The sequence below is a fragment of the Cydia pomonella genome, chromosome 11, assembly GCF_033807575.1.
Source record: "Cydia pomonella isolate Wapato2018A chromosome 11, ilCydPomo1, whole genome shotgun sequence".
Taxonomy (NCBI): Eukaryota; Metazoa; Arthropoda; class Insecta; order Lepidoptera; family Tortricidae; genus Cydia; species Cydia pomonella.
Window position 1 is genome coordinate 1,961,184 of NC_084713.1, and position 22,416 is coordinate 1,983,599.

The following is a 22,416-nucleotide window of genomic DNA, read 5'->3' on the forward strand; positions in this document are numbered from 1 at the left end:
CTGGATTTTAACGGCAGTTACAATAGTTATACGCGTTAGGCTGGTATTACCTACAGCTAAAACTAGTCTACCTTTCCCAAACAAACGCCCAATCACTGTCATCGATACAAGTCTAACTAACCTATTCATAAATCCTACGTAGCTCGATCCGAAATTCGTGCATCTCCATCTCTATAACTCCAATTAGACAAGAGCGATAGAGATGACGATAGACGATGTTTAAATTTCGATGTTCACTATATGAACAACAAAGAAGCACCAGAACTAATACTCGTAGGTACGAGTACCTTCAATATTTAAATAAACGTGTTCGATATATTTTTTATGAAACGAAATACCATGTTGAATATGAATGATTTAATTGGTGTATTCGTATAAAACATTGTTAACTGAATATTTCAATCGAATATTTTAGTAAAATAAATTATGAAATGTTTTGTTGTGAATAGGTAAATCCTACGTATCTATTGCCCTATTAAACTGCGTAATTGTTTTATCCTGTTTAGTATTAAGTACCTACTACCTAGGTAAGTCGGTACATATTATTATAGAACAGTTTGATTTCGAAATCTCAAATTACTTATACTAATTTTGCGATTCCCTTCCGTAAAATGATGTCCTGAAACTAAATTGCGATATGCTTGAATTCAGCAGAAACATTGTCCAATTTATTTTATTTCCTGATCAAAATTGATTCAAGAAAATTGTCACAAAGGCAAAGTGGGTATATATATATGTGTGTGTTGACAAAGGCTTAGTAATCAACAGCCTCAGTCAAACAGCGATATCTCAAAGGAAGTTTAGTCAGACGAACTGAAACAGAATTAATTCCAACGATTAGATACAGCAACAGCTCAGTCCTGTCTGTCTGTACGCCCGCGGCCATGTTTTTTGGACAATAACCGATAAATCTCAAAGAGACAGTCGCAATACTCGCAATCCTCCGCAGCCGGTGTTCGTTTATCAAAACATTTCAGGGGATAACTTTTGAACCATTCCTATCGCTTTGCAAAAACATCGTCACTGTTAAACCAGTAAAAGTGGAAACCTCTTTCACATATTTTTTAATGATCTCGATAATCTTTTAGCTGGTTTACTTAAAGCAAGCAATAACATTTATTTCTGATTATCACAATATACATTCTTAAAAATTTACATTAATGTAATTTATACTGTAATAATATGTTGTTAAATAAATAAATCTAATCTAATCTAAAAGCATTGTCAATAACAGCACAGCTTTTCGCAGTCCTTAAAGATAGTGCTTTATAAAGACAGTCCGCGTCAGATCTTTTTCTCGTGACAATGACAGATGTTTCAGAAAAACCAGTGAACTTAATCCTTTACGGGACGGCATGGAAGGGTCTTTGATACTTCAAAGGGTCACTAAATATTTGCTTAAACTCGACGAGCGAGGGACTGGTCCCTTGCCTGTTTCTATTTACGTACCTTGGCCTTGTGAATCTCTTATTTATTAATCTTGGTCCTTTTTAGATATAATTTAAAAGGTCTGCCAAACTGAATTAGTCGGAACGTTTGAATTTTTTTTAATTAAAAAAGATAAAGTATTGTTGTCTAAAATAAAAGGTTATCTATTTTAAAAACAGGTAGCTGGAAGTTATAGCTAAACCTTTCAAAATAAAATTCAATCGAGAGATATAAACCCAAATATATATTTCTTTAGCCAATATGAATGCACATTTACACAAGCAGATCCTTGTCTAACACAGACAGGTCATCACGACGCTCGGCGGTTGTTTCCCAATCCTTAGACACCACCACCTCCTTGTGGTATACCAACACATCGACACATTTCATGTTGTCAGTGAAGAATTGAGTAGTGTCGATGACGCGGTCAAACGGAAAGCCGAGCGGTAGCTCATCAAAGCCGGTACTCCAACGACCTGAGCGACGCTCGTTTATGACGTGCATATCCACTATGGGCAAGTTATAACCGGTGTGAACTGGTGTAACAACCACAAATAGCTGGAGCTCCATACCGCCAGTAGTGCCCAATGGTAAAAGAAGGCGACGAGGAAAGCCGACGCGAGCCTTCCACCACCAGTTCTCATCAATCTTCCTATCGCCCTTCACAGAAGCATCCCACATAGGACGCGTCCAAGGCCTGTCCTCAATCACACCTTGGAACTCACTGGAGTTACGCACAATTGAGTTCTTTCCGGACTTAAGTTTATAAAGGAAGGTATCTATTTCTATCATGTCCAGGCGCTTGTCGTTGATGTCAATAATGCGGCCCAAGACGTCGTATTTAGGACCAAGGAACACCCGGACAATAGCGTCCACAGGTTTAACAGAAGAAACGTCGATGGTGACCTTGAATGGGTGGTTGTTTAACCGCTTCTGCCGCGCGACGAATAAGAAATCGGACTTTTTGTTACGAACTTCGGTCTCGTTTAAGTACACTGCGTTAGTGATGTCCATGTCGTACGTATCGATAAAGGTGACCAGCTCCGAAGTGGACACACCTTCGACCTTCACTCCAGGGAAGTTTAGCTCTTCGCGCGTGTATCTGGGCAACTGCTTTTTAAAGAGCTGGAAGACTTCAAGTTTGCGTTTCAGGACCCTCCAGAAAGCAGGATCACGCAGGGAGGTCGAGTACATATCTGTGGCTGTTGGGACGTAGGTGTCCCTGGAAAGAAATATGTTTTTGAATACTGCGCTGTGTGTACATTTGATATTTTCAAGTCTATATTTAATAATTGAATTTTGTTGATACTTTACCTGTTAGTGTTGTATATAGAGTAAGTCAGCAGGTTTTTGGACAAATTGGTAAAGTAAGTATCGCCCGGGTTCTGTAGAGTCCACAACAATCGGCCGAGATGTTCGACATCCTGAGGTTTCCTTAATGGTACGATGGTACCATCACGCTGAAATGAGACGAAAATTTGCTTTAGCTTTTTGACAGCTTATGGAAATATAAATGTGGCTTCCTTTTGTCAATTGGTTGACTGTAAGATTAACTGAAAATTCGATAATATTTCATTATAGTTACGTACCGAAGTGATACTGATGAATTACAAGTATGAAACACTTGACCGTACGATCTAGAGCTTAATATCTACATCGCACAGATATTGAAACCATGATAATATGAGAAAAGTCATCTTAGTTTAATAAATCTAGAAAAAGGAAAGTCTGCCCATTTTCTGATTATAATTTATATACGAGTATGCTTAACATGCTTGATATCGGCGTATGATCTTAAACAATGGCTTGGTTTTAATAAAAATTACATACCAGTTCGTATTGTCCTTTAATGACAGCTAATCGCAGTACCCTCTCAAAGTCCTCGACAACCTCCTTCGTCTTCACAGTGTATTCGTGGACAATCTTAGTGTCATTGGACCGAGCGGGCATCTCGTCCCCAGTGTGCAGACGGATCTTGGGCCAGTAGCCGTTCTTCAGCGTTTCATCCCAACTGATGGGCTGAATATTCGTCATACCGTGAGAAAGCCGTTCGAGCCTCAAGCGAGCTAGGAGCTGCTGACACGTATACATGACCACTTCGCCTCTTCGCTCCTTCTCAACGCCGTAACCCTCACCAGTGAGCCAATATGGGTAAAGCATATGCAAGTAGAACATATAGGTGTTTAAATCGATGTCCTCCATGAAATAACTCAGGACATCATCTACAGAGAGTGTATAGCGAAGAGTCGTACGGGAATCTATAGAGACCACGTTCTTTTCGGTTTTAATTTTCCAGTAATCAGCGAAGGCAGTTTCGACTTGAGCATTCGTCATCTTTAGCATGAAAGCTTTGTTGATTACATCAGAGTTTACGAAGAAGTACGGGTAGATCTCGTAGGGGGCTGGGAGGACGATTCCACGGTCCCCGACCGCCCGCCCGCCCTCGGGATGGTGGAACATGGAAGTTGTGAGGGCATAGACAAACATTCCAGGGTTGATGCGTTCACGAAGCCAGCAAGCGACGTTGAGAAACACGTCCCAGTCTTTGGCGTAGTAGAAGAGATGGAAGACTTTAATGGCTTCTTGAACGTGTTTGGAGTTTGAATCTACGAAGACCTCAGCGCGCGGCAACATGCCGGCTTGGTAAACTTCTAGGAAAGAATCCACTACGTCGGGTCTCTGAAAATATTGAGATAAATAACTTGAAATAAACACTCAAAGTTAGGTATTTGTTAGTGCTAATAATAAAAGCCACGAATTTGAGTGGTACCAGTATTAAAACGAGCTCCACCCCTGTCGCTTGACCCGAAATCAACATAGTAATATTAATAACTCTCCGATCAACTTGGTTCGTCTTTGACGCTGGTAGTATTGACCGCTATGCATTAAGCATATCCATACAAACACAAATGAAAATGCCATACCATTTTAGGCATTAAATCCGCCATTTGTAAATTATATTTGTTTTGTGGAATAAATAAAAGTCTAAAAACAAATAAATAATGTATGTAGGTATTTTGGCAGATGAGTTCCACAGAACTACTCCTAGGCAAAGCGTAATTCTAGAACGCTACGCTTCACTTACCAAAAAGGCCTGCTGGTTCTGCTCCAGTCTCCAGGTGTTGGCGACGCTCCTGACGTCCTCGAACACCGACGGCTGCAGGATGTGGTCCAGCAGCCGCAGCACCACTTGCTGCTTTGTCTCCATGCTCGCTGATTCTGGAATCAACAATTCCTTGTTACTGATCAGGTTAAACGGTGTTTATCACAACGTCATATGCCACATTTTGTAAACCGGCAAGTTACGTGGGTGATAAATGTCCAATACTTAGTAGTAATTTACATAGTTGGCCAGTCAAATTAGACCCATAAAAAGCGTTTCGAGGAATCGATTTCCAGCTTGCTGTTACATTAACCTTTGTTTGGTCCTACGAGTAAATGGGTGTAACCCGTATTTGTGCAATCCCAGGAGGTATGCATAAATTGTGGGAGCCTTAGGAGATCATTTTTTCCTTGTATTGCCAAACCACTCGATGTAGAAGGAACCCACTATTATTTACAATGGCATTACCACAAAGATCTGGTGGATCAGACACTAATGAAAAGGCGTACAGACACTAATTACCAAAAATTGCGGGAATTTTTTACAACTCTGACTAATAATTCATACCTTTTGTGTCCTCATATTTAAATTTTCATTAAGATTGGAACAAATTTTCTGCCGGACGTCCCGTTTTCGATGTAAAAACAAAAAACGGAAAAAGAGCAAAAATGTATGCACACCTTCTGGAATTGCGCAATCTTGGATTACACGCATTTAGTACCAAATGAAGGTATTAAAATGATTTATGAATTCTTCGAAACAATCTTATTTGATTGGCCTGTAAGGGCCGTGCACGTTGGAGGGTCTGCCATCTTGTGGCCTGAATCGGAATCATAAACTACAGTGACACTTCACGCCAAAGTAAGTGTTGCCCTCTACAGTTCACGTACTTTTTTCTTTTGCATTGTAGGTACTGCCATATTGTAGGCTACATTGGAAGCGTAAACCTGACATTTACACTTTACACTCGTGTGCTGCCCACTACAGTTAATGCAGGTTCCCTATAGTGTTCAATGCGCATTCTACAACCCAAGTTTACGAGAAAAACAAAACGCAAAATTCTTAAGCAGAAACGTCACTTATGTAGTAACAGATCGTATTAGTTACAAATCCAAATCAATTCATAATCTGTTAATACGATCAGAATACGCCTCAACAGCAAGAATTAATTTAATACAATACAGTAAATTTCATGGCAAGTATGCAAAGTGTGTCATTAATCATTATGTACGAGTCTCGAGATGTCTTTTATGAGCGAATAAAAGACACGGGACAAGTTCATAATGAAACTTGCACACGTATCATGAACGACATTTGTTTATACATATACACAAAAACCAACTTGGCGAACGCTAAACAGCAGCGTAAAGTAGCACTTAACGAGCAACTGTATTAAGAAAATTATTTTTATCATCGAACCTAATAACTAGGTATATTTATATTAAACTTAATTTTTTTTCTTGCATTGGAGAAATTGAAAACACGACTATTTTTAACTGAAGCGTTCAGTGTTACTTTTTTCAATAGAAATATGTCAAATAAATTAACGAGTTCGAATTTACAAACATTGAATCAACAAGTTGGGTAGGCATGGTTTTTAAAATAATAATAAAAAAAACTTACGCAGCTTATCTTTTCCAATGACGAAGTTCATGTTTCTACGGCCACTGAACAACTAAGTTAGACTGCACAATCACTAGTCTTTTAACTGCTTGCTTTCGGCCATCTTTGCTTCACAAGTAGATATTTTTTAAACAGCTTATTTTGTACTAATGCTTCTTCTAAATTGTACCTTAAGATTGTATTCTCAACGTTCTTTTTCGAACAAATTAATATAAACAAATAAGTGCTCTTTAATTAGAATTTTGAGCACTATCTCAAATACAAGCGTTGTTTTCGCTAAAAGTTGTGTAAACAAAAATATTGCTATTGGATCAGTGATAACCGTTGTGTGAAAACATATTTTTAATTAAATCTGGTTTTATTAAGATTCAATTAAAATTTGCTTGCTTTTGAATATACACCTTATTGGATTGTAATATGGTTGTGAATAGTTTTCAATATCAAAAAGGACGAACTATTCAATATTTTTCAATGCAGTATGACATTGATTAAGCTTTAATGTCAAGGGCGAGGAAAGCGGATCAATCGGGTCACTATTTTTAAAGGATTCTAGATTGTTTTTGTAAAGTTTGGGTTATATTTAATGTAGACAATAATATTTCTCGACAAAACAAAATACAACATCATCATCATCATCATTTAAGTGCATGGCTCTTGTCGGTGGAGTAGACGCCAGTTTTCGCGGTCCTCGGCCACGTTCTTTAGGTGCCTGTAAGACACGACATTTGCTTTTACTTTTAGTTGCTGCGTGTAACTTGCTCGTGGTTTTCCTCTTCCTCTTCTACCTTCGATCTTGCCTTTCAAAATAGTTTTAAAGAAAGTGTCGTGTCTTATCAAGTGACCTATCATTTTTCCTCGTCTATTATCTATGGTCCTCAGTAGGTTTCTCCTCTCTCCAACAATTTGCAGCACTTCCTTGTTCGTTCAACTCGTTCAACGTTCGTCAAAATACAACATACCGAAACAATTAACATGTCAGCAAGGTGACAACCACTGACATAGATATATGTACTAGACAGGCTATCGAGAACAAATTGTGTTCGCCATTTCCGGCGTTTGACGTCTGTCACTAAGCTAAAGAACAAGCGTGCTAGCCAGAGGCGAAACTGTTATGACAACAGTTAATTTTCTGCCTACATACGCACTACAAAGAACTTGGATTTAATGAATTTATTTCCTTACAAGTATATTGAGATTGTTTGACATATGTGACGCTGACGATATTAAAATTTATAAAAATAGTCATAAAATTCTTTCTATTTGATTCTCATACTCGTAGCAATTTTTATCAAATCGCGCTTATGGCATAATATGTATACTCTTTAAAAATAAGCAAAATACTCCAAAAAATTACGAAATAAAGAGTAATATATCATTATTGAGTATATATTCTAGTAGTATAGTTGGGTCGTAGTTGGGTGTTTTCTATGTATTTGTGTAATAATGTCCTATAATATTTATTAATTATTATTATTTATATTCAGCAAACAATAAGGTAGGTAATCATTAGTACCCACGTGTTATATCTGCGAAATGTAATCTATGTGCCAAAGAAAATGGCGTACCACCGCGAGTGTTTAAAGTGACGTTTCAAAATAAATTAATGAGCTTAAAACAAGAGTTTTTTCGCAGTGGATTGTTATTATATGGCTTTTAATATGTTTCTTGATATTATTAATATACATTTTCATAACACAGAAAAGCATTTTTTTTTACATGTGTGCCATCTCGCCAGTAGTCGAAGACGTACTAAACGCAGTGAAGTGCCGGCACTTCATTGAGGTGCGGAAACATTTTGTTACGCATGCCGACTCTAGTACTATATACATCAATGGTGCCAACAATAGAGTCGAGCCAAGCTAACCATGCATGGTATTTGCAATATCAAATGTCATCTTTAATGTCGAATTTTAGTCTGTAAAACAAATAACTATTATGTTTATATATCTCCATGTTCTCCCACAGCAAAAGTTTGAAAAAAAAATCGTTCTATCGCTCGTCGGTGGGTGTATCACAAATGAAAAAATTGGAGCGGTCGGTATATATTTACAATCTGTTATTTTTGGAGTCGGCGCCAGCCTCAAACTTGAGCACCTTAGTGAAGAGTTGAACGCAACACATTCCAAAACTGCAACCTCCGCCAAGCGCCCAATACAAAGCAATACAAGGGGCGTCAAGGAAGGTGCTCAAGTTTGTTTGAGGCTGGCACCGACTCCAAAAATAACAGATTGTAAATATAATAAATACGCAGATTTGTGTGATTGATTTCAGAAGTATGTATATAGTTCATACTTTCTAGATGTAATTTAATTGATATAAGCCTAGCCATTGTATTAGGTATATAGAAAGTGTATAGAAATAGATTATAATTGTAATTGTAGGGTAGGTATTCACTTGCGTTATTGAAGACAAAATTATTTTTAGCTAGACTGTTAAGCTAGAAGTCCCATAAACTGTTTTTTTTTTTTTCAATAAAATACAATGCATACTGACTTAATATTAAATACAACGTCCCACAAAACTGTTTGCACAGTTTGACTGTGGGATCCGTGGGGCTATACTAGGTTAGGTACATAATAATCATAAAGTCTAATTATTTGTAGAGGCAAAAATTGGATAGGTATGTGTTAAATGCTATCAAGGTAATGTTGGAACAAAGCTCTTTTAAATTTATTTTTATCTTTCTCCTATCGGATAGTTGCAGGTAAGGCGTTGAGTAAGTATGGTAAGCGCTTCTCGATGAGCCTGTTGAGCCTGATGCTGTAATGATACAGAACACATAACTAGTATGTATCCAATAAGTCAAGAATATTATACAATATTACAGAGACGTATAGTCTCCACGGTTAATACATTAAGTTTGGACATGTAAGTAAGTACTTCGTCAGTTTTTAGGGTTCCGTAGCCAAATGGCAAAAAACGGAACCCTTATAGATTCGTCATGTCCGTCTGTCCGATTATGTCACCGCCACTTTTTTCCGAAACTATAAGAGCTATACTGTTCAAACTTGGTAAGTAGATGTATTCTATGAACCGCATTTGGATTTTTACACAAACATAGAAAAAAAACAATAAATTTTGGGGGTTCCCCATACTTAGAACTGAAACTCGAAAAATCTTTTTTCATGAAACCCATTCGTGTGGGGTATCTATGGATAGGTCTTTAAAAATGATATTGAGGTTTCTAAGATCATTTTTTTCTAAACTGAATAGTTTGCGCGAGAGACACTTCCAAAGTGGTAAAATGTGTCCCCCCCCCCCCCCCCCCCCCCCGTAACTTCTAAAATAACAGAATGAAAAATCTAAAAAAAAATATATGATATATATTGCCATGCAAACTTCCACCGAAAATTGGTTTGAACGAGATCTAGTAAGTAGTTTTTTTTAATACGTCATAAAATTAAAAAAAAAAATTTTTTTTCATCAAACCCATACGTGTGGGGTATCTATGGATAGGTCTTCAAAAATGATATTTAGGTTTCTAATATCATCTTTTTCTAAACTGAATAGTTTGCGCGAGAGACACTTCCAAAGTGAAAAAAAGTGTGTCCCCCCCCCCCCTGTAACTTCTAAAATAACAGAATGAAAAATCTAAAAAAAATATATGATATACATTACCATGCAAACTTCCACCGAAAATTGGTTTGAACGAGATCTAGTAAGTAGTTTTTTTTTAATACGTCATAAATGGTACGGAACCCTTCGTGCGCAAGTCCGACTCTCACTTGCCCGGTTTTTTTAATTCATATTATAGAGATAAGCTAAGCATATCTAGGCGCATATAAAACTAAAAACGTTGCATTTCACATTTTAAGTATTTATTATTCAATTATCACCTGTTCACGTTCTAGAGGTTATCTTATGATTATAATATTCGAAAGGCTTTAATTAGATAAGTCAAATGCTCACTTATCAGTAGAGAGTGGATTTGAAGTAGCGATCTCAATATTAATATGGATATGACTGGTATAATTTATTATTTTTTCTACACACAAAAATAATGCAACAAAAAAGTAAAAACCTTTTTGGAACCTTTTGTAAATATTGGGCAAAAGTTATGATGATAACAAATAAAAACATCGTTCGTTAATTTTTGAAATAGTTTTTTTTTAAAGTTCTTCTTAAATATTTTTTCTGCACAATGCACAGTAAAAAAAAATATTACGATTAAAATGAAAATAATTCGCTTCCACAATGCTCACAGAACAATTCATTAATTGCGAGGTAGTTTATTGGTTCTTCCTCACAAACGAAGTCAAAGCAATAATGATACTCACTTACACTGCATTTTAAGCATACCCCGTCGAAAAATACATTTTCATCCGTTATGTTTACCGTTACGTTACCAATATTTAATAGCAAATGACCCTGATGGATAAACAATGAGTCATTCAAGTGTGAATTCACGTTTTATTATATTAAAGTGACATTGTTGACATGAACTATCATGTAGGTACGTAATAAGTAGGAACTACTATCTTTGAGTTGTATAAAAATCCTTTATTTAGAATAAAATACATTTCTTTAAATGTAGTTTGTTGCAAAAATAACATTCATTTAATCTAATTATTTAGCTAAGATTGCGGTGTGCGGTGTAATAGTAATAGACTGTAAGACCTTATATAAACAACATGACATGTATTTAATGAATTGCACTAGTCATATCCATATTAATATTGAGATCGATACGTCAAATCCGCTCTCTACTTATCAGTTTTTAAATTAACCTACTGTTTTGGAATCCCCTTTAACATAAATTAAACAGTGTTGAATTTTGAATAAAGGTAGAATGTGATGGTAAATGTGTCCCTAAGTCATATCCAGTGGACTCAAGCAGGATATCCATCCGTCTCGAGGGCATTGGGATGCGGCGTGTGGGGAATGTGTGCCTGTCGACCTTCTTGGCGTCAGCCCATGGGGTTGCTGGCCTAGTTGCTAAGATTGGCGACAAGGTAAGCCTAACCGTATGTGGCCGACACTGTGAGCGAGTGGTTGACCATACCAGAGAACCCAAGACTCCAGCGCGCATGGGACGTAGGATTTACACTCTTGGACGGTCTGGTTGGCAACGCTTCAGGTGTAGACCAAGCAAGGCTTCTGGCTGTGTCGCGGTCAGAATCAAGGGCATGGCTGCACGCATTACCTTCCCCTCAACTTGGCACGTTACTCGACGGTGACTCGTTGCGGGTGTCCGTCGCTCTCCGCCTGGGCTGCGATGTATGTCAACCACACGTATGCATCTGTGGTTCCACGATGGGTGTTGACGTTCATCACGCGTTGAGTTGCCAGCGATGTGTCGGTTGGCATCCGCGTCACCATGCCCTGGACGACATGGTTCAGAGGGCACTCAGGTCAGCGGGTATTCCATCCTTTCTTGAGGCTCCGGGTCTAAGTCCTACGGACGGATAGCGGCCTGATGGCCTAACTTTAGTGCCGTGGGAGAGAGGACAGTGTCTGGTGTGGGACGCTACGTGCGTCAGCATCTTCGCCGCCTCTCATGTGAGTCGCACGGTCGGAACGGCAGCCGAGTGTAATGTTTACCCAGGTATTGGCTGTTGTATTTATAAATGTTGTTATGTATTTTTCATGTCACTATATGATGTTACTATAAATGTTGTATTGACTTGTAAAAGAGCCCTAGGCCTACTTGCAGAATAAATTTTCGAATTTTGAATTTTGAGTCTCAGGCGGCGGTGAAACGCCAAAATACTTTTGGCTTCCCTGAAGTCGAGGTATATTTTTATCCCTTTTGCGGTGAAAACAGCGGGCTGCTGGGGTATGATCGCAAACAGTTACGCAGCATCATGGGTACTTTTGCACCGGAAGCAACGAGGAACGGATTTGACTAGTTATAGTATGTAATTATTTGTGATTTTCTGGCAATATGTATCTTACTTTTCTCTTCTTCATTTTCCATGCCCTAACGGACGTCGACCAACTTTGCCATCTCTCTCCTGCTCCTTCAATTTAACTCGAACATCTGACTGTCCAAAATTAAATAGTTTCTATTGGTTTAAGCTGGACCTATTGTATATTGTCGTACTAAAAAGTTTATTTAAATACAATATAAAAGTTTATTTGCTTGTAAATATTGTAAGTTTAAAAACTGTTTTAATAGGACTTAATTAACAATTTAATAAAAAAACCTAAGTAACGATCAGTGTTAAATTTTTCCATACTCGTATATAGCTCTCTGGTTACAACTATCAGTGTGGTGAAACTGGGGCCTTATACCTCTCGCATCGAATGATGGTCCTTATGACAGCTCCTTCTAGTGTATTTTGGTTGGGTTTAATTAAATTCGCACGTGTATCGTACCACGTTTAACAGTACATATGGCTCTAAAGTTTCGATATTTGCACGGAAAGTGTTCATTCCCGCACGCGTGCGGGAAAGCAGCACCATATGTACTGTAAAATAATATGTTTACTAATCATGTAATGTGCAGCATAAGTTAATATCAAAGTACCCACATAAATGATCTCATTTAGAATTAAGTTCCCATATTGTATGTCTCTCTGAGGCAGGGCATGAAGATCATTGCAAATTAGAAAAACATCTTTGTAATTCATGACCAACAATAAATACTTTGATTGGTTGATTTAAAAAAATGTAGTAAACTTCAAAGAAATGTCTACAAACACGTGACAGCTACTCTTGCGACGCGAGAGGTTACGCAGCGGCTTACGTGGGCGATGACTCGCGAATGCGACGCGGCGCGGCGCGGCGCGGTGCGGCGGCCCAACGGCATTCGGAGATCGCCCACGTAGGACACTTCCATAGGTATCAAAGGATTAAATCCACCCGCGCCACGCCACTTCGCGTTCGCGAGTTATTCGCTCAGGTAAGACACTGCCTAAGAGTATAACAAGTAGGCCGTGTTACCAGTACGGAATTCTGATGAAGTAGGTCAATCCCAGACCCGAATTCACTTGCATTGTCAGCCTCTTTGTAGTGGTGGCCCTTTGCCGGAGCTCGGTATAGGGTTATTAACATTAATTTTTATATCGTTGACTTGTTTGAACTTATCACCAAATAAACTTTCACTAGCAATTTGGAGGCTTTTAAGATGTGGCGCTGGCGTCGAATGGCAAAGATCAGTTGGGCTAAAACGAAAACCAATGAAAAATGTCTACGCATAAATAGTAGGAGAGAGGAGGACTTTAATAAGAACTATAGGTAATAGAAGAGCAGGCACCTGTTACGAAACGACGAATGTATCAAAGACATCATAGAAGAGAGAGTGGAAGCAAAGAGGAAGAAGGGAAGACCAAGGAGAGACATGAATCAAATAAAGAAAAAACTCAACCTCGTGTCAAAGAGAAGGCAGACGATCGCCAAACATGGAAATTGCTCCACCGACAAGAGACTTAAATTATGATGACGATAGCAATTTCACCCGTTAGCGTCAAAAAATACTCTTATTTTCTTTTACTTAGTCGTGAGGGTTTTTATGTGTCTTATCATTAATTACTACCGCTTTGTGTATTCTTGATCCAGCCACCTATCGCGAGGTTTTAAGGTTTTGGTCTATTAGGACACCTCTGGCTAAAAAAAGTATTGGTATTAAAGTATTGGCGGTGCAGTGCAAAGCACATTGTAAGCCGTTGCTTACAATTTCAAATTAGATTCTGATGTTTAAGGTTTTGTTGCAGATCCGGGATAAACATCATTGCAATACCTATCGGTATTAGTTTTTAGTTTTATTACCTTATCAAATTATTGACGACCACAAGATTCATATAGTGCATTTTTATGTTGTCAAATACATTTGGCATTTAAATTTTTAGGTATAAAGACCTAGCTTATGCCTTGTGACTTTTTCTGCGTGGAACAATGAAAAAGATTTATTAAAATTAGAAGTAGTAGTAGTAAAACTTGTTATTATACAAAAATTAAAAAAAAAAAACAGCAAATATAACACTCATCATTAGTACTTTATATCCTTCCCCGAACTTCAAATTTCTGTACCAAATTTCACCTAAACCAATTCGTAACAGACAGACATAATATTAGTAGAGATAATATATTGCATCGCTGCCAGCCCTAACGGTGAAAATTGCTAGTTACAAAGGCGTAGCCTGTATCGCATTACATGTGAGATGCTCTTTGTGGTGGGACTATCTTTGAGCTCTGTGCTATAACTTTTTTACAAGTTGGGGTTTTTTTGTGCAGGTTTTAAATGTAGTTTCTTGTTTAAAAAGTATTTTGTATTTTTATGGAAGCTTTTGTCGCTGACTGGTCTTTTCTTATAACAGGCAAGTCAGACAACTATACCCATCGACATATCTTATTCTAAACCCTAACACAATTAGGTTGCATTACTTTGTCACAGCGTGCCTATGGCCACCTCCTATGACCATCATCAGATCAGGATGGTACCATAATGTTACATATCTATGTGATTTTTTAGCTCAATTTAATAATGGGAAGTGGCTCCAATTTAATTAGCAAGTTTTGACCCGAACGTAATACAACAAACAAGTTAAATAAAAGCTTGTAAAAAAGTGATACCCGAAAATCAGTTCGATGTTTAACAACGTCTGGAAATTTCTCAAAATGATTGCACACGTTAATGAATACTTTTACAAATTTAAAAATAATTTCAGTATGTTCTCTAACCTCAGCTTTACTTAGAGCTTTTCAAACAATATCATTTAGTTAGATAATTTATTTGTTTATTACGAGAGATACGGGAGACATACAAACTAAAATGGTATTTATAAATTTTCTAAGAATCAGACGGACCATTTAGATTTATTTATAGGGCTACAATGTTGGCAAAAAATTAATTGTATGCAGCATTCTATATAAACTGTAGCTAGTTGCTTGAAACTTTGAATTATAACCTTTCATTAAATAAAGTTTAATGAAAGGTACTGCCAGTCTGAAGTGTACTGCCAGTCACAAAAACAAAAAAATATTGCTCAAAGCATTTTATTGAATTCACATTAATTAAAATTAAATAGAGGTTTAAATACAAATTTACATTCGCATCATGTTGTCGACGCTCATAAGCATCACGTCCTTGTAGCTTCTGTGCATGAGCATGTCCTTGTCCAGGATGGTGAGGTCGTCGCGGCGCATCACCATGTTGGACATATCCACGTCCCTGTTCACGTTGGCGAGGTCCATGTCCTTGCGGAAGACAAGGATGTCCGTGAACAGCATGTTGGGAGTGAAGAAGCGGGTGTAGTCGATCTCGCGGTCGAACGGGAAGCCGAGCGGCATCGTGTCCACGCAAGTTGTCCAGAAGCAGGTGCGACGTTCCTTCATCATGGACATGTCGACGGAGGGGATCGTCAGGCTGGTACGCACGGGGGTCACAATCACGAACATCTGCAGCTCCATACCGCCCTTGCGACCGAGTGGCAGCAACAGGCGAGAGGGGAATCCGCGACGACTCTTATGCCACCAGCTGTCGACCATCACGCGGTCGCGTACGTCTACACCGACGTTCGTGTCCAAACCGAGATCCTTGTCCATCATGAGACGCGTCATCGGCCTGTCCTCGATCACACCGTGCATCTCGTTCGATTTGCGAACGATAGTGTTCTTTCCAGTGTCAAGTTTGTACAGGAAGCTGTCGATTTCGATCATGTCGAGGCGTTTCCTGTTGACGTCGAGGAGACGGCCCATGCAATCGTATTTGGGACCGATGAAGATGCGGACGATGGCGTCGGCGGCCTTGTCGGAGACGACGTCCACGGTGACTTTGAAGGGGTGGTTGTTGAGGCGGCGCTGGCGGGCGATCATGACCATGTCCATGTTCTTCTTCTTCATCTCGCTGTCGTCGAGGTACATGGCGTTGCTGATGTCGATGTCGTACTCGTCCATGAAGGTAACAAGTTTGTCGGTACTGATGCTCTCGACCTTGACTCCGGGGAAGGTGAGCTCCTCGCGGGTGTACTTAGGCAGAAGGGTCTTGTAGAGGTGTGCCATCTCGTGGACGCGCTTCATCAGACGCCAGTACAGCGGGTCGCGAAGACAGGTCGTGTACATGTCAATGGCGGTAGGGACGTAGGTTTCCCTGCAAAAAGACATGAAGTGTGAATAGTGTACCTTGATTTCCAGATAATCTTTAATCTACAATATTTAGCTTATAAAAATTGCAAACTACGTTGCGTTGCGTATTGAAATAATTATTTTTATTTATTTTATTAAACATTATTGCACAATAAAAATTGTACAAAAGGCGAACTTAATGCCAGTAGGTAATAGGTGCAAAGAATATTTACAATGTACGAGAAATTAAATATAAATGTTATGTTAAAACTACATTCATATATATACATATTGCTATAATATACTTACACATACTTATTTATACACATATACAATATATTAAAGCTTAGTCAAGAGACTTTTAAAAATATGTCTGTGTAACATGATCTTAAACGAAGATTTGATCTGAGTCGTATAAATCTCAATAAGTACATACTTGTCAACGTTGTACAGACTGTAGGTGAACATCTTCTTGAGCAGGTTGGTGATGTGGATGACCTTGGCGTCGTCGTTGAGCATGCCCATGCCCCCGACCAGCAGGCGCGCCAAGTACTCGTAGTCCTCGGCCTTCTTCAGGGTGATGACGGTACCGTCGCGCTGTGGGACGTAGAAGTTGTTATTATCTTGTTTATCTGTTATACTTTTAAGAAAAGTGGAATTGAACAAAAAGTTGTTGTACGAATTTGCTTTTAATAAATCTGTTCAAATCCGCTAACTACGAGTACGTTAGTATACGTGACCCATAAAATTATATATTGTATATTTAATATGTAATGAGAATCTAAACGGTATAGCAGTTATCATACTCTTATGTAAAAATAATAGCGAGAGTTAATGATTAATTAACGAAGATAAATTAAACTTACGCGTTCCATTTTACCAGTGAGGATAGCTTGACGGATGATCTTCTCAACATCATCGCAGACCAGTTTCAGCCTCAGATTGTCCTCATTGAGCACCTCTACGTTGCCGACGCGGGCGGGCATTTCAAAGCCGTTGTGCAAGCGGAGTTTGGGCCAGTAGCCTCCCTCGATCTTCTCGTCCCATTTGATCATCTTGATGTCGCACATACCGTGGCTCAGGCGCTCGAGTCTGTATCTAGCGAGCAGTTGCTGCCCGGAGTACATCATAACCTCACCGCGGCGCTCTTTGTGCAGACCGTACACTTCATTGTCCATCCAGTAGGGGTAGTTCATGTGCAGGTAGTAGTAGTAGGTGTTTAAGTCGATATCTTCAGTGAAGTAGTTAATCTTGTCGTCCTTGCCCATGACCGTGCGAAGACCTTTACGGGCGTCAATGAGACAGATGTTCTTATCCTTGACAATTTTCACGCCCCAGTAGTTCATTAAGACATTGTCAATATTGAGTTTGCTCATCTTCAGAACCGAAGCCCTTTGAATGACGTCGGTATCGACGAAGAAGTAGGGGTAGATTTCGTAGGGGGCAGGCAGGACGATGCCACGGCAGTCGACGCGGTGGAAGACGGCAGCAGTGAGGGCGTAGGTGAACATGCCTCCGTTCAGGCGCTCGCGGAGCCAACAACAAGTCCTGATGAACACGTCAAAGTCCTTGGCAAAGTAGAGAATACGGAAAACTCTGACGGCCTGCTCGATGTGCTTCTCGTTGGTGTGTACGAACACCTCGCCGCGGGGCAGCATACCCAGCTTGAAGGTATCGATGAATTTCTTGACAACTTCCGTTTTCTGCAATGAGAAAAAAGTCAGTTTACTTAAAACAGCTGTTACTATTAGCGCGTTATAATAAGCGTTGCGTCCTTCCCGATTAAGCAAAATGTTTAGTATTCGTTACACATTCGTCAGTTACGTATATGCCTTACCCAAATAATCGTAATATTAATAACCTAAGACCCAAGAAAAATATAGAGATAATAATAATATGCCACACTCTATTGGGATTGATCTATTATCACTGACAGGACTATTGTAGCCAATAAGCCGGACATCGTGATAATAGATCGATTGCAACGCCGGGCCGTGCTCGTCGACATCACCATCCCCCATGATGAGAATCTCGTGAAAGCCGAGAAGGACAAATCCAGTAAGTTCCTAGACTTAGCTCACGCGATAACCGCCATGTAGGATGTTGATTCAACGATCATTGTCCCGATAGTCGTTTCAGCGAAAGGTCTCATAGCGAAGAGTCTCGACCAAAACCTTGAGAGACTCTCGCTAGGTGGTTGGATCAAGGTTCAGATGCAGAAGGCGGTGATCTTGGACAACTTAAAAAACTAAGCAACAACAGGCGGTCTTATCGCTAAAAAGCGATCTCTTCCAGACAACCTTTAGTAGAAATTACCGTAACGAAGAAATATGTACAATATAAAGATTACCAAAAATAAATGAAGAACCAGAACAGGGGGAAAAAATCAGCACAAATATATGTATATGACGATATATATACATAAATGTGATACAATACAAATACTCTCTATTGCGTACCTTAATAAAAACAATACAGAGAGAACATCATTATCAGAAATGTGATATATAAATAAATAGATATATATTCATAAAGATATCACACATCACAAAATCAAACAGACAGATAGAATCTAATGATTAACGAGTTAGTTAATTTATGATGCTGATAATAGGTATATTCTAAACTTACATTATGTACATCAATTCGCCATGCATGATTTAAACTCGTGTGCTTTAAATTAATAATAAGCAAACATTCGTTTATAAGCAAACGTTTTATAAAAGGTATTGTAGAACAACAACAAAATGTAGTAACTTGAACGGAAGAGGCGAGGAGGTGCCACCTCCTTATCCCATATACCTAGTTAGTCGCTCCATAAGTTCTGTCACAGAGGTTTTGGCTGATAAAATGTAATACTAAGGTTTTAATAAAATTAGTAGACATGCTTAGAAAGCTTGTTTAATACTTATCAAAACGTTATATGATTAATTTAATTTAATGGTCATTAGACGCGGACACGCGGCTGTATTGTAAAAAAAAAATGATTTACAAGAGGTAGTAAACATTAACCCCCTTATTCATCAACGTGTACTAAAGTTAAAGGTGCCGCTACTAATCGTATGTCCCTTTCCATCATACCAATACGTCGAAAAGGGACAAACGATTATTAGCGGCATCGTAACTTTAGTACACGTTTATGAATAAGGCGGTAAAAGAATATTTACAAATTGTTTACTTGTATGAACCTACTTCATGACAACATTATTTTATCAACAGCATTCAAATCTGTGGCAGTAAATTACGTTAGATTATATTGGAAGTAATTTACCATTAAATAAGCTTTTAAACCATATGTGTGAATAATAAGGTACTTACTTACATGGTTACTTTTAACTTTTTGTTTGCAGCAAAAACCTTTGTAACAGAACTTATGGATCGACTAAGTAATTAAACTAGTTTAGTATCTTTATTACTTTAGTTTTTAGTTGTTTAGTATCTGTTTAAGAGGAAATATTAATGGTATTTTTTCCATACAAACGTTCTTAACATTTTCCTCTCTGGATTTTCACGCTAGATTTTTTTTTTCTATTAGTTCAATATAATCAGTACCTTACTGTGTCTGTGCGTTTTGCTTTTTTTTATAAGAACTAGGTTACATCAAAAATGGTAAAAAATCGAAACGGTCAGACACAGGTAATTTATTTCTCATTCCGTTTCCAAAATTGCGATTGGTTAAGTTTTTGAGGAGGGAAATGTCGAGAACGAAACCTCGATTTCTGAGACTTTTACGTCCGATTTTTGAACGGAGATGCGGTTAATTGTCCTTATCGCACATTTTGAGCATCCGTCCGCGTCTGCGAGACAGCAACTTTAATTTAAATTTCATAAATCTGAAAAGGTGCTCAAATAATATTTCCTCTTAATGTCTAGTAGCGTTATTCATAAACGCGCCACAAGCTTCAATTAGCTGTGAATCGTTTGTCCGTCTTAATCCGTCATTTTGACTTGTGTATTTGTAAGAAAGGGATAAACTACAAATTAAGTAATTGGGGCTAGTAAAGTTTTATGAATATAAGGATAAGTCCTCACCAGGTATTTGTCCATGTTGTCCTCAATTGACCACTCGCGGGCGACGGTGCGGATGTCCTCGTACATCGAGGGCTGCAGGATGTGACGTAGCAGCTTCAGGATGCACATCTCCCGGACTTTGACGTCCACATTCACTGCAAAAGTAGGGAGGATAGAGTTATCCTGCTCAACCAAACTCCCTTTCTTTTAGGGCGGTTACAGAACAGCGTTTTTGTTTCTACGTTAGTACGGTTACGCGCTTACATGCGCACTACATTTCGCTACATTTCAAAACATGTTTGCCCGATTTTTATTTGCCGACTTTTTAATTGTCCGGATGCGTTCTTTTTTCTCAAAAACCGTTTAAATGTTCAAACTTTTGAAAAGTTTAGAAGCCTAAGGGTTAAGTTAGGTTAGATAGGTGACCCCTCTAAAAATTCAACTGGTAAAATGAACATTTCAGGGTTTTAATAATCGTCTTTAAAGTTTTTGGAGATGAGATAGGTAACCCGCCCTTATCCGAGATAGTATAATTTGTGTTCCTGCTCTCAACGAGAGTGCCCGCGGATGTTAGGATCGGCTACGCGCACGTAACACTACTGGAGTTGCAGGCGGGCCGTATGCTTGTTTGCCACCGATGTGGTATTAAAAAAAATTAAAAATTAACTCGGTTATATTATATCATAATGAAGCTAACTTTGACTTCATAAGAATTACTTGCTTCTTTACAATTAAACTCGTTTACATATTGCATATATGCAAATGGAGACGCAGCCTACCTGAAGTAGTAAAAGTTTCGTTGCATATTTGCAAATCATTGCAAACTATTGGCGCTGTCAAAAAATACTTAGGTATCTGTTAGTACTTGTATTTATTAAAGGATAAAGGCTTCATATTGCTGGACTAAATATTTATAAAAATCGTTTACCACAAAACAGAATTTAAATTTCTTAGACTTTAAATGATACCATTTCGGGTTTAAAGAAGGTAAAAAACCCTTTAAGAAAACAGATTTGCATAAAAGAAGAGATACAAATAATTAATCGTAAATATGCATTAAAATTCATTAAAGGTTATTTTTTAATGACATGTCAAAAACGAAGAACTTAATCTTGGTAAATCATTAAAGTTTTTTTAAGGTCATGAAACTAAGCTTTCTTTCCACCTCCCATGTTATTGATGAGCCAAAATTTTACGTTGCACACGGTGACTTCCTTGCGTTTTTGGTTACAAATTGTAATAAAATTAAAATAGTTAAGTAAAACTTACCGAGGGTATCCTTGCCGATGACGATGCTGTCCAACTTATCCGTATGGACGACCGACGCCGCCGCGGCGGCTACGATAGCCGCGAATATCAGTACCCTCATGATTGCTGCTCGACGAGTGTGCTTCTGCCAACCCGCTACGCCTTTTTATACTCGCACACTCGTGTTATCACATCAGGTGAGGAGTAAACAATACTTAAAAGTGATAACTATATACCTTATCTGGTTGATATAAAGTTTATTTTGCGAGTATACGGTTTATCAATGCGTTGGAACTGATTGGTACTGGTTCAGTTGAGATTGATTATCCGAAATTGCATTTCTTCTAGAGTCCGACTTGACGTAGCACTTGGTGGGCAAACTTAGCGTTCTACTCAGGTATAATGTATGTAGAATATTCTAACCGATTCAAATCCTAACCGATTACCACTTAAGTGTTTACTAGTTAAAAGTACAAAATATTGCAATGCGAATGACTAAGTGTCAATAGAACATTGCGGACTGTGTTTGATGTTTTTTAAAGATTTTTTATTTTATTTTTGTAATATTTTCCTGGTTTTTAATTGTTTTGTCAAGCATCGACTTCATGAAAATGGTTGAAAATTTCACCTTTTCACCAAAGTTTCGCCCTCATAACGGTTGAATTTCAAATAAATCCCTTCTTAGTGGAGCTCTACAATATTTGAACCCTACCATACTTTAATTATTTGATCTTCTATCTAGTTTTTATAGGTAATCATAAAGTGTATATTAAAACTGTCATACGAACAGACTGCGTGTTCTAAATGTTAACGTTATTCTACTCGCCTAAAGCTAGCTTATGCTTATAATATAGTTTAAATCCATTTAATTACGTACAGTCAAGTGTAAAAATATGGGTGTACACATCTTACTCAAAAATATGGGACATAGCATCTTATTCCATTCTGTAATAAGAGCGTAGTACTATATTTATGAAACGATTCTTTCGATACATATT

At 38.2% G+C, this 22,416-nt stretch overlaps 3 protein-coding genes across 6 annotated transcripts in view; 1 reads left to right on the forward strand and 2 right to left on the reverse strand.

The window, feature by feature from the left end:
- The window catches only part of LOC133522611 (syntaxin-binding protein 5), a 458,488-nt gene that overhangs the window by 279,069 nt on the left and 157,003 nt on the right, over window positions 1–22,416 (forward strand). The window lies entirely within an intron of this gene.
- Window positions 1,652–6,214, reverse strand: LOC133522615 (basic juvenile hormone-suppressible protein 1-like). The gene is made up of 5 exons (XM_061857984.1): window positions 6,155–6,214; window positions 4,514–4,647; window positions 3,259–4,107; window positions 2,743–2,888; window positions 1,652–2,650 (listed from the first exon to the last, which is right to left on the reverse strand). Exons 1-5 carry the CDS (start codon window positions 6,183–6,185, stop codon window positions 1,702–1,704), a joined length of 2,109 nt encoding a protein of 702 aa, XP_061713968.1. The 5' UTR covers window positions 6,186–6,214; the 3' UTR covers window positions 1,652–1,701.
- Window positions 15,076–21,574, reverse strand: LOC133522614 (basic juvenile hormone-suppressible protein 1-like). The gene is made up of 5 exons (XM_061857983.1): window positions 21,440–21,574; window positions 20,192–20,325; window positions 17,026–17,862; window positions 16,596–16,756; window positions 15,076–16,184 (listed from the first exon to the last, which is right to left on the reverse strand). The coding sequence occupies exons 1-5, from the start codon at window positions 21,537–21,539 to the stop codon at window positions 15,140–15,142; spliced, it is 2,277 nt and encodes a 758-aa protein (XP_061713967.1). The 5' UTR covers window positions 21,540–21,574; the 3' UTR covers window positions 15,076–15,139.

Coding starts and splice junctions, on each gene's coding strand:
- LOC133522614 (XM_061857983.1), bottom strand. CDS start 21,539: ATGAGGGTACTGATATTCGCGGCTATCGTAGCCGCCGCGGCGGCGTCG. Junction 17,863..20,191: donor ACAACATGGACAAATACCTG/GTGAGGACTTAT, acceptor TTCTCATTGCAG/AAAACGGAAGTTGTCAAGAA. Junction 16,757..17,025: donor TCACTGGTAAAATGGAACGC/GTAAGTTTAATT, acceptor TACGTCCCACAG/CGCGACGGTACCGTCATCAC.
- LOC133522615 (XM_061857984.1), bottom strand. CDS start 6,185: ATGAACTTCGTCATTGGAAAAGATAAGCTGC. Junction 4,648..6,154: donor CATTGGAAAAGATAAGCTGC/GTAAGTTTTTTT, acceptor TGTTGATTCCAG/AATCAGCGAGCATGGAGACA. Junction 4,108..4,513: donor AGAACCAGCAGGCCTTTTTG/GTAAGTGAAGCG, acceptor CAATATTTTCAG/AGACCCGACGTAGTGGATTC.